The sequence below is a fragment of the Helianthus annuus genome, chromosome 13 (genome assembly GCF_002127325.2).
Source record: "Helianthus annuus cultivar XRQ/B chromosome 13, HanXRQr2.0-SUNRISE, whole genome shotgun sequence".
Taxonomy (NCBI): domain Eukaryota; kingdom Viridiplantae; phylum Streptophyta; class Magnoliopsida; order Asterales; family Asteraceae; genus Helianthus; species Helianthus annuus.
The window spans coordinates 27,459,201-27,471,251 of record NC_035445.2 but is presented as its reverse complement, the minus strand read 5'-3'; the positions used below and the strand labels follow the sequence as shown (position 1 = coordinate 27,471,251).

The 12,051-nt window shown below is 38.9% G+C and overlaps 2 protein-coding genes across 2 annotated transcripts; one reads left to right on the top strand and one right to left on the bottom strand.

Annotated features, from left to right (window-relative positions):
- The first annotated feature begins 486 nt into the window (after positions 1-486).
- On the top strand, positions 487-4,800 carry LOC110900499. The gene is made up of 6 exons (XM_022147387.1): positions 487-669; positions 787-1,097; positions 1,197-1,843; positions 1,908-2,348; positions 2,433-2,618; positions 4,304-4,800. The coding sequence occupies exons 1-6, from the start codon at positions 487-489 to the stop codon at positions 4,798-4,800; spliced, it is 2,265 nt and encodes a 754-aa protein (XP_022003079.1).
- Positions 4,801-8,238: 3,438 nt separating this feature from the next.
- On the bottom strand, positions 8,239-11,382 carry LOC110897490 (protein PHOSPHATE STARVATION RESPONSE 2). The gene is made up of 7 exons (XM_022144235.2): positions 9,784-11,382; positions 9,426-9,579; positions 9,254-9,330; positions 9,121-9,160; positions 8,991-9,045; positions 8,790-8,859; positions 8,239-8,694 (listed from the first exon to the last, which is right to left on the bottom strand). Exons 1-7 carry the CDS (start codon positions 10,291-10,293, stop codon positions 8,482-8,484), a joined length of 1,119 nt encoding a protein of 372 aa, XP_021999927.1. The 5' UTR covers positions 10,294-11,382; the 3' UTR covers positions 8,239-8,481.
- Positions 11,383-12,051: the final 669 nt, after the last annotated feature.

The window sequence follows — 12,051 nt, the reverse complement described above, 5'->3', positions numbered from 1 at the left end:
AACTAACGGAATCATTTTCAACAAACACACACATTCACACATTCTGTTTCTTCTTGTATTTATTCGAAAGACACTCTTTTTGTTTGTATTTGTGTTCTTATCATCCCGGAGTGTTGTAATGTCATCATATTGGGATGGCAACTATGTCTTCGGGCAGTATTCTAGCGACAACTGGGTGCACGAAGGCGTTCCGGTAACAGTTATTAGCTTAAATGTTTTAATTACTTGTTGTTTTAGTTTATTATTTACTAATGATGATACGGTTGTCTATTTTGGAGGAGCTTGGCGTACCCGATTCTAATGAGAAAGAGGAGGTTGTGTCTAGTATACAAGGAAAACAAAACAGACCGTTTCTAGATTTGAACACGCATCCTCCTGTTGATGAAACAGCCCCTTTAGATGACTCATACCATGCTGGTGGATACAGAGGAAACGGTGGATACGGAGGAGACGGTGGATACGGAGGAGACGGTGGATACGGAGGAGATGGTGGATGCGGAGGAGATAGTGGATATGGTGGATACGGAAGAGATGGTGGTCATCAGCAATTCATTTCCCCGGGCACTCCTTACGTTCATCAAAACAATCCGGACGTTGGAGGATATGGTGGATATGGTAGTTATGGTGGATATGGTAGATATGGTGGTGAGGCACCTCCCATCCTGGACAGTCCGTACTTAGAAAGCAGGTATAAATTACTATTTTATTATTATTATTATTTTATTATTATTATTATTATTATTATTATTATTATTATTATTATTATTAATATTGTCGATGTTACAGGTTTTCAACTCTTTAGATGAAATAAAGAAATGGATACAAGAAATAACAAACGCGGATGGTTTCGTTATTGTCACCCGTCGATCAAAGAAAATCGGGGGAAGAACTGGGAGAGTATGGCTTGAATGTGATTGTGGTGGTGAGCACCAGACTACAGCAACACTTAGAAAAGCCGGAAGCAAAAAAACTGGTTGCCCGTTTTACCTGCTGGCTGTGCGAAACCACCCGTATGGAACCTGGGAGATAAAAGACGGGAAAATTGAACATAACCACGAACTTTGTGAGGACCTGTCGGCCCACGCGTTTGTGCGAAGGTTTACTCCAAGTGAAATGAAACTGATCGAGCAGCTGACAGCTCAAAACATGGAGCCGCGCAAAATATTTCAAACGATAAGGAAGCAGGACCCCGACAGGTTTCATGTTCAGAAAGACGTTCAAAACGTTGTGGCGAAGATTATAGCCGAACAAAGACAAGGATTGACTCCCATGCAGTCACTAGAAAACATGTTGATAAACAACGACTTTATTTACGAGACACGGGAGGAACCCGGAACAGAGATCGTAACAGAGATCTTCTTTCTTCATCGGTACTCGAGAGACATGTGGCGTGCATTCCCCCACGTCATGCTGATCGATGCGACGTACAAGACAAATATATACAATATGCCATTTATCCAGATTGTTGGTATGACGCCTACCAACAAATCTTTTATTATCGCGCATGCCGTTGTTAGTAAAGAACGGGGTGATAACTTTGTGTGGGTGCTTGAGAGGGTCAAGTCAATGTTGGATGAATGTATGGAGCCACGTGTGATTTTAACGGATAGGGACCTAGTCCTTATGGGCGCGTGTGCTAAAGTATTTGCAGACGCCTCTAGGCTTCTTTGCAGGAGGCACATACAACAGAATGTTATGAAGCACTGCAAGGGTTCCTTCACAGACGAAGACTGGGATAAATTTTTGTCATTCTGGGGGACATTGATTGAGTCTCCATCCATACCCATCTATGAGTACCACTTGCGCAACATGCGAAAGCGACTTGTGGAGTGCAAACGTTCTAGTAAGTTTTTCTAATAACATACGATCACCTATGCAAATTTTATTAAATTATTTTTACTTTTTAGGAGTCTTCAATTACGTGTACGATAACTGGCTAAAAGACTATAAGGAGATGTTCGTCTTTGCGTGGACCGATAAAAGGCGCAACTTTGGTAATCGTACCACAAACAGAGTTGAGAGCCAACACGCCAACTTAAAGAGATACGTCCTAGATAGGAGCTCGCTGGACCGTGTAGTTGGTTGTGTATGGGATATAGTTGAGACACAGTTCGGTGAACTAAGGAAGACTTTTCGAGAAAGCATCGAAAAAAGAATGAATCACCACAAACACCCGATATTTCAACACCTACTTGGAAAAGTATCCCATACAGCCCTTGACTTGTTGAGGGGAGAGGCAATTAGGAAGCTAGATGTCTTGGAGCGCTTTCACTCATCATGTGGTTGCCAAATGTGGTACAGCTGTGGGTTGCCCTGTGCTTGTAGGATAGAAAAGTACATGCATGAAGGTAATAATTGTTAAATGTACAACACTTGTGTGATATATTTCCGTTAATCATGTGACTTAAACAATGTTGTTTTTAACCGTGCAGAGCGTCCGATTCAACTCGAAGACATAGACATCTTCTGGCGGAAACTTAACTTCCAAAGTTGTAAATTGATAGACAATGACGTTGACGTGGTCGAAGAGCTAAATATTGTTAGACAACAATTAGACTCGCACCCCCTAGCTCAGCAAAAAAGCCTGATGTCAAAGATTAAAGCGGTGATGCGTGCAAGTGTGTATATGTTTTAGATGTATATTTTAAGCCCTTTTTACACTTTTAGCCAAGTTTTAAATTTATAAAACACGATATTTACTAACACTAAACACACATATGGGCAAGTGCACCCATCGTGGACGTAGTATAGTGTTGGTAAGATACCGAGGTCGTCCAAGGACACAAGAGCATTTAGTACCGGTTTATCCTCAACGTCTAACCAAATCAAAATGTTAGAAAAGATTTTTAAACTAAGAAAATAAAACTAACTAAATGCTGAAAAATAAAAATAAAAAATAAAAACATATAGACAAGATGAATCACTTGGATCCGACTCGTGTATTAGTATAACCTTTGATTATTTTCGCACTTTTGCACTTGTTTAAGAGATTATCTTAATTATTGTAGTAGGCCCCTCTTTTGAAGGCGACGTTACCCTCAACCCAATAGTTTGAGTCAGCAAGGATACAATCCTAAAGGGTCGGATTATTGAAAGATAATGAATTAAGTTATTAATGCAAATTATGGTAGGCCCCTCTTTTGGAGGTGACGTTACCCTCGACTAAGTAGTCTGAGTCAACAGGGATACAGTCCTAAATAGCCGGGTTATAGTATTAATAGTAGTTAACTTATGAGGGGGTCAAAGAGTTTGGATCCCTGCCATCCAATACCTTTGGGTATTGAAGGAGATCCTACTAAATTTGACCCAGGTCCCTTGCAGGACCTCTAAACGCTGAACAAGGGCAAGACCCTTACCAAACCGTTCCCTTAACCCCCGACCAGGTAGCCAACATACCTCCATATAGACCGTGGAGATATGAATGGTGAAAATCTTTTTATTTTATATAGACAGTAAAATAATGCCAAGACACCACGGACAAACGATAAGGAAGAATCACCTTCAACATAAGCAACTAGTTATTAAAGTCATTAATACAAAACCAAATAAAAAGTGCAAAAGATTAAAAATAAAAAGTATTATACTAAACACTTGTCTTCACCAAGTGATGTAAGAGACTTAGGCAAACATGGCCTTGATTGTCAAGAACTCTTACGATCAATCTTGGATCCCGAGACGACTCACACACTCTATGATGGACAATGGTTGATGGTGGTGGATGATGGTGTTGTGATGGTGGTGGGTGGTGGATGAAGTGTGAGAGAGGTGGTGTGCCAAGGGATGAGTTGCAATGAAACCAAGCACTCCTATTTATAGGCTGAACAGAAGCCTGGGCACGGCCCCGTGTCCGCTAGACACGGCCCCGTGCCCGTCTGACAATCTCTCTGCTCATTAATTGTAATTCGCAATTACAATTAATGCGCCTGCAGTACTTTCGCCACGCCCCCGTGTTCACTGGGCACGGCCCCGTGGTGGGCAATAGAAGCTTCTATAGGTTTGTCTTATCTGCTGCTTCTTGGGCACGGCCCCGTGCTGGCTGAGCACGGGGCGTGTTCAGTCTTCTGCCTTCTCTGTTTTGCTTGGGAGGATGCTGTCGAGGGGTCGGGCAATCCACTTATGTTCCTTTTCTTGTATTTATGTTAGATTTAGCTGCCTTTTTGCTTCTTTTGTTAATTTGAGCTCATTTAATCCTGAAAATACAAAAGGAAAACAAAAACACTCTTTTTCCAACATTAGTACTTAAAAAGGGTTAGTTTTATGCCTTATTTGATGTAATTTATATGTTGCATTTTACACACATCAGCGGTGTTGACTCCAAAGAAATCTACCAAGAAACCACCAGTTGTCCAACAAAATACTTGTGGCCGACCAACAACAAAGCAGGTACAACAAAGGTTGGACGAGGCCTCTCGTATAGATGAAGAATTGAGGAGAAGCTCCTTCGGTGATGCAAACATGTGCTTTGAAGGTTCCCGACAAAGTAAGTACGATAAACCTCGCCACAGCTCGTACGTTCCGTCACAGGCCTCTCAACAGTCGGTTATAAGGTCCCAAAAACCCAAAGCGAGCCTAAGCCGTTCAAAGAGTTTTAAGAAGAAAGTGACACGAGATGCTCACGGTTTTCCTTTAATCATTGGGGACGAATACGTGGGAATCATCAAACAGTTTAAGTATGCCATTCCGCCAGTGTTCCATCCGTACGTTTCGTGCATACGAGATGTGATGCCGGACGGTCATTGTGGGTTTCGGTCTGTGGCTGTGGGCTTAGGTATGGATCAGAGTTCATGGGGGCTCATTTGAAGGGACCTTGTCCAAGAAATGGATCAGAACGAATCGACCTGGTTCTCAATATTTGAAGCATGAGATGAAGGTTATTTTTACATGCATCGTCAGGGCCTAATTTGGGATTCAGTGTCCGGTTGTGGGGAGGATCACTGGATGGACTCCCCCTTAGCAGGACTTCTTATTGCACAAACGTACGGTATCGGGGTGCACCTGTTAACGACAACCATGGGTGCGAGTTCCACTTTCTTCCCGATACTAAGTCCTCCGGCTAATCAACAACCATTATTCATAACGCTTACACATGTTAACGAGAACCACTTCATACATGTTAAGCTGGAAGGGGATTATCCAATGCCACCAGCACACGGGCTATGGTTGACCCACCGAAGACCCCATACGGAACAATGGGAAGATATGTACTTGCCACGTCTAGAATGGTATACATCGATAATAAATCCTTCGCCAAGATCAAACCCCAGTCTTAATTACATCGATAGTGATACGGAAGAATGATTTTTGTAATTAATAGTATTTTTTTGTAATTAATAGTATTAATAGTATTTTTTAATTATTATTATTATTATTATTGTTATTATTATTATTGTTATTATTATTATTATTATTTATTATTATTGTTGTTATTATTATTATTTATTATTATTATTATTGTTATTATTATTATTGTGATTATTTATTATTATTATTATTATTATTATTATTATTATTATTATTATTATTATTATTATTATTATTATTGTTATTATTATTATTTATTATTATTATTATTATTGTTATTATTATTATTATTATTTATTATTATTATTTATTTATTATTAATATTAGTAATATTTATTATTATTTTTATTAATATTATTATTATCATTTATTATTATTATTAATGTTATTATTTTTTTATATTATTATTATTATTGTTGTTTTTATACGTATACGGTATTTATTTGCAGATTGATTATGGAGGACGATGACATTCAGTTAGAGCTTGATGGGGCACCGCCGGGGGGTCAGCCGGTTCAGCAGGGTCCACGACGGAGACGGCTATCGCCTCCGGATACGCTGCAGGGTCACCCGTATCTAGAGTTTCCCGACGGCACCGATGCAGCCCGTCATTGCCAGAAGCTTAGGAGGATGCACATTGGATCGCATTCAGCGATCAACTGGGATGCGATAGATGCGATTGGTGAGACGGCTAGAGTGCGTCGGTTTATACCTGTCTATTCGCCGTGGCATCGTCTTTTTGATTTGGCGTAGACGCCGAGCTACAGGGAGCTGCTGGTCCAGTTCCTTTCATCATTCACATTTCACCCTCTTGGGGTCATAGTGCCGCTTCCGCACCCAGATGCTCCCCCTCCGCCTGAGGTTTTCCTTCAGGCTCGCTGGCGTTTTGCGTTCGATGACGCTAGCAGAGTTTGCGGTGCATTGTGGTTTATACATGCAAGGGGAGATCGAGACTGAGGTTTACATAGCAGGGCTAGTGGTGGTTGACAGGCCCACTCTTTTAGGGTTTTGGCAGGTGATTGCGGGGGCAAATCATTGGGAGCATGACAAGTCGAAGGGGAGGGTGTCGTTTATTAGGGACCCACTGTACAGGTACGTACGTTTATTACGGCAATTATTGTGATTATGTGTAGTGTTTATTAATCTCTGTTTCTGTATTTCGCTAACACTATCTGCATGTATATGCACCATTTGCTCGCTACTTCTATTGCAGCGCGCGGCTACAGCCGTGAGTGGTGTACGTCCACAGATCTTTTTTTCTTTTATTGTTTGTTGTACAGGAGGTCGTGCACACTAGCACATGGTCTAGCCCAGTACTACGCCTCCGCCCATCACCGGCAGGGGCGCGGATTTTTGTATGGCGGGGCGTACGTGACCGTCATTGCCCGTTCATTGGGCCTAGTACTGCACCAGGACCCACATCTACGGACGCCGCCAGTCATGCCGACGCGAGTGGGTTTTCAGTCGCTGTGGGGGGTGAAGCTGCTCAAGAGGTTCCCCGTTGGCCCGCGGTTTAAAGACCGCGACAGGGGCATCTGGAGAGAGGAGCCCCTACCAGAGCAGTTCGAGCCCGTCTATCCTCTGCCAGATCCTGCTGATGCAGTGCCCGTGGAGGACCCTCCGGTGGATGTAGACGGTGCAGCGGTGCCACAGCCACCGCCCCATCCCGGGGCGCCTCAGTTTCCACGTCACGTTATTCCAGGTCGTGCCCCAGGAGCTGCGCTACATCCGGATGTATGAGTCGAGCTTGACTGGCTCAACGATTTGGTAGGTTGGCTTGTACAGGCCGAGCAGGATAGACGAGAGAGAGAGAGAGATTACCCCCGATACCGCTTCCACCGGCTCGAGCACCACATCAGCAGCAGCAGCATCCAGATTCGGATTCGGATTTGGATTTGGATGCATAGACATGTTGTTGTTTTTATTTTTATTATGGATGTATAAACTTATCTTATATATTTTTGTTATGTATGTACAAAGTATCTTATATATGTCATATTTATGTTTGTTTGCAGTTATTCGGTTAGTTAATGATTGTTGTCTTAAATTGAGATAATACGGAAACAATATATATCTCCTTTATAGAATACGGAAACAATATTTGAACGAGATAAAATTTTAATCGGAAGAATAATATTTAAAAAAGTAAAATGTTAAAAACATTATAATATTTAATCGATATAATATATTTAAAGAGTTGATTTTTAAAATAGTTGATTTAAAAAAAAAACAATAACTTTTTTATAGTGTAAAAAAACAAAACTTTTTTTAAAACCAAAAAAAATTTCAACCAAAAAACACATCTTCAAAAACTATCAAAAAAAAAACCATACCAAAACCCACCAAAACACCCCTTATTTCAGCCAAAAAAAACCCACGCCTTAGACGCCTCGTATAGGGCTGTACTCTTCGTATAGGGTTTCTTAAACTTTGTGCCTGACACCCTCTGAGACCCCCTTGAATTTAGTGTTAGATGCCTCGTATAGCCCTATACGAGGCGTCTAGGGCACAAAAAGTGTGAAAATAGGCGCAGAGAGTGTCCGGATAGTCCAAGCCAAATTTTATAAGCATTTATAATCCCAAGTCCACGTGAAAACAATATAATGCTCATCTTGATATAAAAAGTGCTAAAATCTTGATATCGCAATTGCCCGTATGATCATTATGGAATCATATATATATGATCATAAATTAGTTTGTTGAATGAAATTTGAATGTTACTGTAACATTTTGAGCGCTTATACCAACCAATAAGGCTCACTTTGCCCACAAGCAGCGAGCATGTTTGTTTGAATTGCTCCCACACATACGCTTAGCTATAAAAACCTATTCTCATCCACAACCCGAAAACGTGTTGTTAGTATTAGAGGCTGAACACTCCTCGTGACCCATTATCTCTCCTTATAATTTTTTTCGACCCCTTTTTTGTTTAATGAATTGCATAATTCTTATTTATTTGTTGGGTCTTTATTTCTACACAAGATAACACTAATGTCAAATACATCCACACATTTTTACATCTAAGAATTTGAAGTCCATTCACAAAAAGCCCTTGTCTTGATCATCTACAAATACTCCTTTTGTTAATCATGTAACTGCGCAATCATGTGTTTTCCAACAACTCTTAAACACAAATGGATATTTGATCAAAAAGGTTTGAGCATTTTTTTTTATGGAAATCTAGCTCATCTTGGATGTGGAAAAGGTATTTTCGTAATCATCTTCAAAATTCAAAATCTCATCATCATCAAGATTCGTCGAATGGTGATCATCATGCGGAAATGTGATCTCCGAATTCTCAGATTTATTTGCTTTTTGTTGTTGATGTTGATCAAACATCTTCTTTAGCTGCTTTGCTTGTTCTTCTATTCTCAACTGTAAGTTCCTTTGAATCTAAAAATAGAAGCAAAGTCAACTAAGTCAAACTTTGACTGTTTAGGTCAAACGTTATGAAAAACGTGAGAATTAAACAATAATCTAGAATTCACCTCTAGTTGATCATGAAGTTGCCTCTGTACTGCAAGTTGCATTTGTAGAGCATCCTTAAATTGCATCCCACTAATGAACAAGTCAAAGTTTCAAGTCAAACCCAATAAATTTAAGCCAACTATCAAACAAATTTCAGAAATACCAAAACAAGAAAATAAATCTAAAACATTTCATTTCGGAAAAAAAAATCTAATCATTACGTTATATTTTCAATATGTGATATGGTATCCATGCCGGTTTTCTTCTCAGAATTTGCTGCAAACAACAAAACTTGATCAGAATACATCTTTAGAGATCAAAATATATTGTATTCATCAAAGTTCTTCATACCTTTTGCGGATTCCGGTATGTATTTTGCTATTCTGTATTTCTGAAAAATGAACACATGTATATAAATATATAGCTAATGTTCAAAATAATAAATCAGGAAAGACTCTTAATTCCATAAACTAGAAATTAGAACCTGTAAATGACTTTTGACATGAAAGATTGTTAATCCTTCCGAGTCCATCAACTTCAATATCGCCTTTGGCGTCGCTTCTAGGAAAATAGTTAAAATAAAATGTTAAATGATTAACGAGAATCAAACGAGCTTAAAGGGTGAAAAGGTAACTTTAAGAAAAGATGGAACGTACTTTCGGCACCACCTAAGCAATTCACACACTCCACAAATCGATCATGGAGATCTTGTGTCCATCTAATTCGTGTTTTACTTGGGACAACACTTCCTTGATTTGTACAGTTGACTGAAACTTGACCCGAAGCTTGTGTAGAATGACCAAAATGCCCCTGTCGACGAACAAAAGCATCAAGATCCGGGTTTTCATCATGACAAACAGTGGGAGATCAAAACCAAAAACCTACTATTTGTCACGATGACAATCAGGATTTTCATCATGACAAATAGTGGGTCATAAAAAACACATACGTACTGTTTGTCATGATGACAGTCACTGATTAAAAGTCGAAAAAAGATCATAAAAGAAAACTTACACCAAGATCCGGATTTCCATCGTAACAAACAGTGGGTGATGATTGTTTCCAATCACAAACATCAGATTCATCAAGCAATTTTCTTTTTAGCTCTCTAATCTGATCTTTTTCAGTTTGATTGTTGCATCTCATCTTGTATGATCTATCATAAGAACTGAAGTGCCCATTTTCTTTAGGGTGCATAAAATGATTAAACTTCATCTGGGGTACAGATAGAACATCAGCATCCTCATTAAAAGATTGATGAACACCATTTTGCGAAAACCCTAAATATCGTTCGGTTGCTAAAAGCGCAGAAGCTGGTGATCCAATCTGTTCCATGATAGTTTTACTACAAGATGGAGTTTGTTGTCTATAACTTGTCATCTGTTGTTGCTGTTGATCTTCTTGTTGGTTGACAACTTCTGAGGGCAAAATGGTAATTCCAACTTGCCATGGCTGATGTTGATGTTTGTAAACCATTTCATGGTTACAACCAATCTTCAAAGTATTCATTCTTTCTCTAAACATAAAAACACAACAACAAAAAGCTTTTTCCAGATCAAAACTTGCACAAATTTATAGATCAAAAACAAAAAAGCTGGAAAAGAGTATGCAATTATATTATGAAGACAATGGAAGTCACTTTATATATATTATTCCTTGTGAGAATACAAATCAGCATCCATTCATCTTTCGATGATTCCAATTTATTTAAAAATTCAATAAAATGGTTTAAAAAAAAATTCTTTTGCCTGAATAGAAAATATAAAAATTCTGTCTTTTGCATAATGTGTTATCTATAAAAATGAAGAGAATATAGCGGACCGGGTGTATTATTTTATTCGCGATTGTATTGTATTAATATAGCTTGTAATATTATTAACTTATACATAAAAAATAACACGGCAGATTCAGACTCAGAGCAGATATATCTATGATTGCGAAAACTTGATTTAATTAATTTTAACTTATTAGATAATAAGAGAATATAAGAGCCAAGCATCTCATTTTTTTTTTGAAAAAATATATAAGGGGTAAATTTTGGCATATATTCATATTCATGTTCATAATTTTCATTTTATTCCAGAGCACATATTCAATAAAGTAAGTACGAATAAGCAGATCTTTAGGTGTGTTAGAGTGAGAACTGAATCAAGTGGTGGTACTTGAGCTATAAATGAATACAAATTAGAAGTTGTTTTTATTTCAAGGTAAATGTATAAAAATATAACTTGATTTGTACAAATCCTATTTTAGTTAATGTTTTTAGTAGTATAGTAACATATTTTAATAAATCTGAACTAATTTTCTATTTTATGTAAAAAGAAGATGTACCTAAAGTGAGGAAGGTTGAAAGGAGCACACTTTTGATCTAGAAAATCTCATATGAAAGCCAAAAGGAAAAGTTACCGTTTTAAGAGTATGGTATGGGGCGGGGGTTGGGGCGTGGGTTAGGTACAAACGCCCAAGTCACCACCCCGGCGGCAGGGGTTTCAGCCCGGGCGTTGGGCGGGCCTAGCGGTCTTCCGTGGCCGGCTCTCATTAGCTGGGTTGGCTAGGCTATAGGTGGCTAGCCTTTTTTTTAATTTTGTGTGTATTTTTATAATAATTGAAAAAAAAAATTATAACACGTGGCCAACCCACGCGGGCTAGTCACGCCCCGTCATACCGACCCAACATGCAACTGACCAGCGGTGTCCCTCAAAGTTCACGTGTAAACCCATGTCCTAAACCCCCGCTCCACCATACCCCACGTTCTAAAAATAAACTCGACATATATACGTATCTTTATTATTGTCGGCATGAAGAGAAAAAGGTTGACTAGATTGAAAGGAATCAAGTTGGGGTACTGGATATGTAACTTACTTTTTTTTTTTTTTTTTCAAACACACTCTATTCCACTTATAAATCTATATCGTTGTTTATTATGGGATTCGATCCTCCACCTCACGCGAAGAGACACCACTCTATGTATAGACATTGATACCACTAACCAATACATATATACATAGTGAAAGTGTAAAATACAAGAGACCTTAACGTATATTGCGTACGCGATTAATCTATAACATGCGATTTTGTACATTTTTGGTTGTCTGAGTTTGTGAGTCCGAGGTTATAACATGCGTTTTTGTGAAGCCATGCAATTTCATGACCATGTGATTTTGTCCATCCGAGTTTAGACTTGTTCCGGGTTTAATAAAGCCAATCGATTTTCACTATATATCATGCGAACAACCATTTTGACTATATAACATGTTCCGGGTTTATATAAGGCATGCGATC

Coding starts and splice junctions, on each gene's coding strand:
- LOC110897490 (XM_022144235.2), bottom strand. CDS start 10,293: ATGTTTAGAGAAAGAATGAATACTTTGAAGATTGGTTGTAACCATGAA. Junction 9,580..9,783: donor ATGGAAATCCGGATCTTGGT/GTAAGTTTTCTT, acceptor GTTCGTCGACAG/GGGCATTTTGGTCATTCTAC. Junction 9,046..9,120: donor CATACCGGAATCCGCAAAAG/GTATGAAGAACT, acceptor TGTTGTTTGCAG/CAAATTCTGAGAAGAAAACC.
- LOC110900499 (XM_022147387.1), top strand. CDS start 487: ATGGTGGATGCGGAGGAGATAGTGGATATGGTGGATACGGAAGAGATG. Junction 670..786: donor GGCACCTCCCATCCTGGACA/GTCCGTACTTAG, acceptor TCGATGTTACAG/GTTTTCAACTCTTTAGATGA. Junction 2,619..4,303: donor TAAAGCGGTGATGCGTGCAA/GTGTGTATATGT, acceptor TACACACATCAG/CGGTGTTGACTCCAAAGAAA.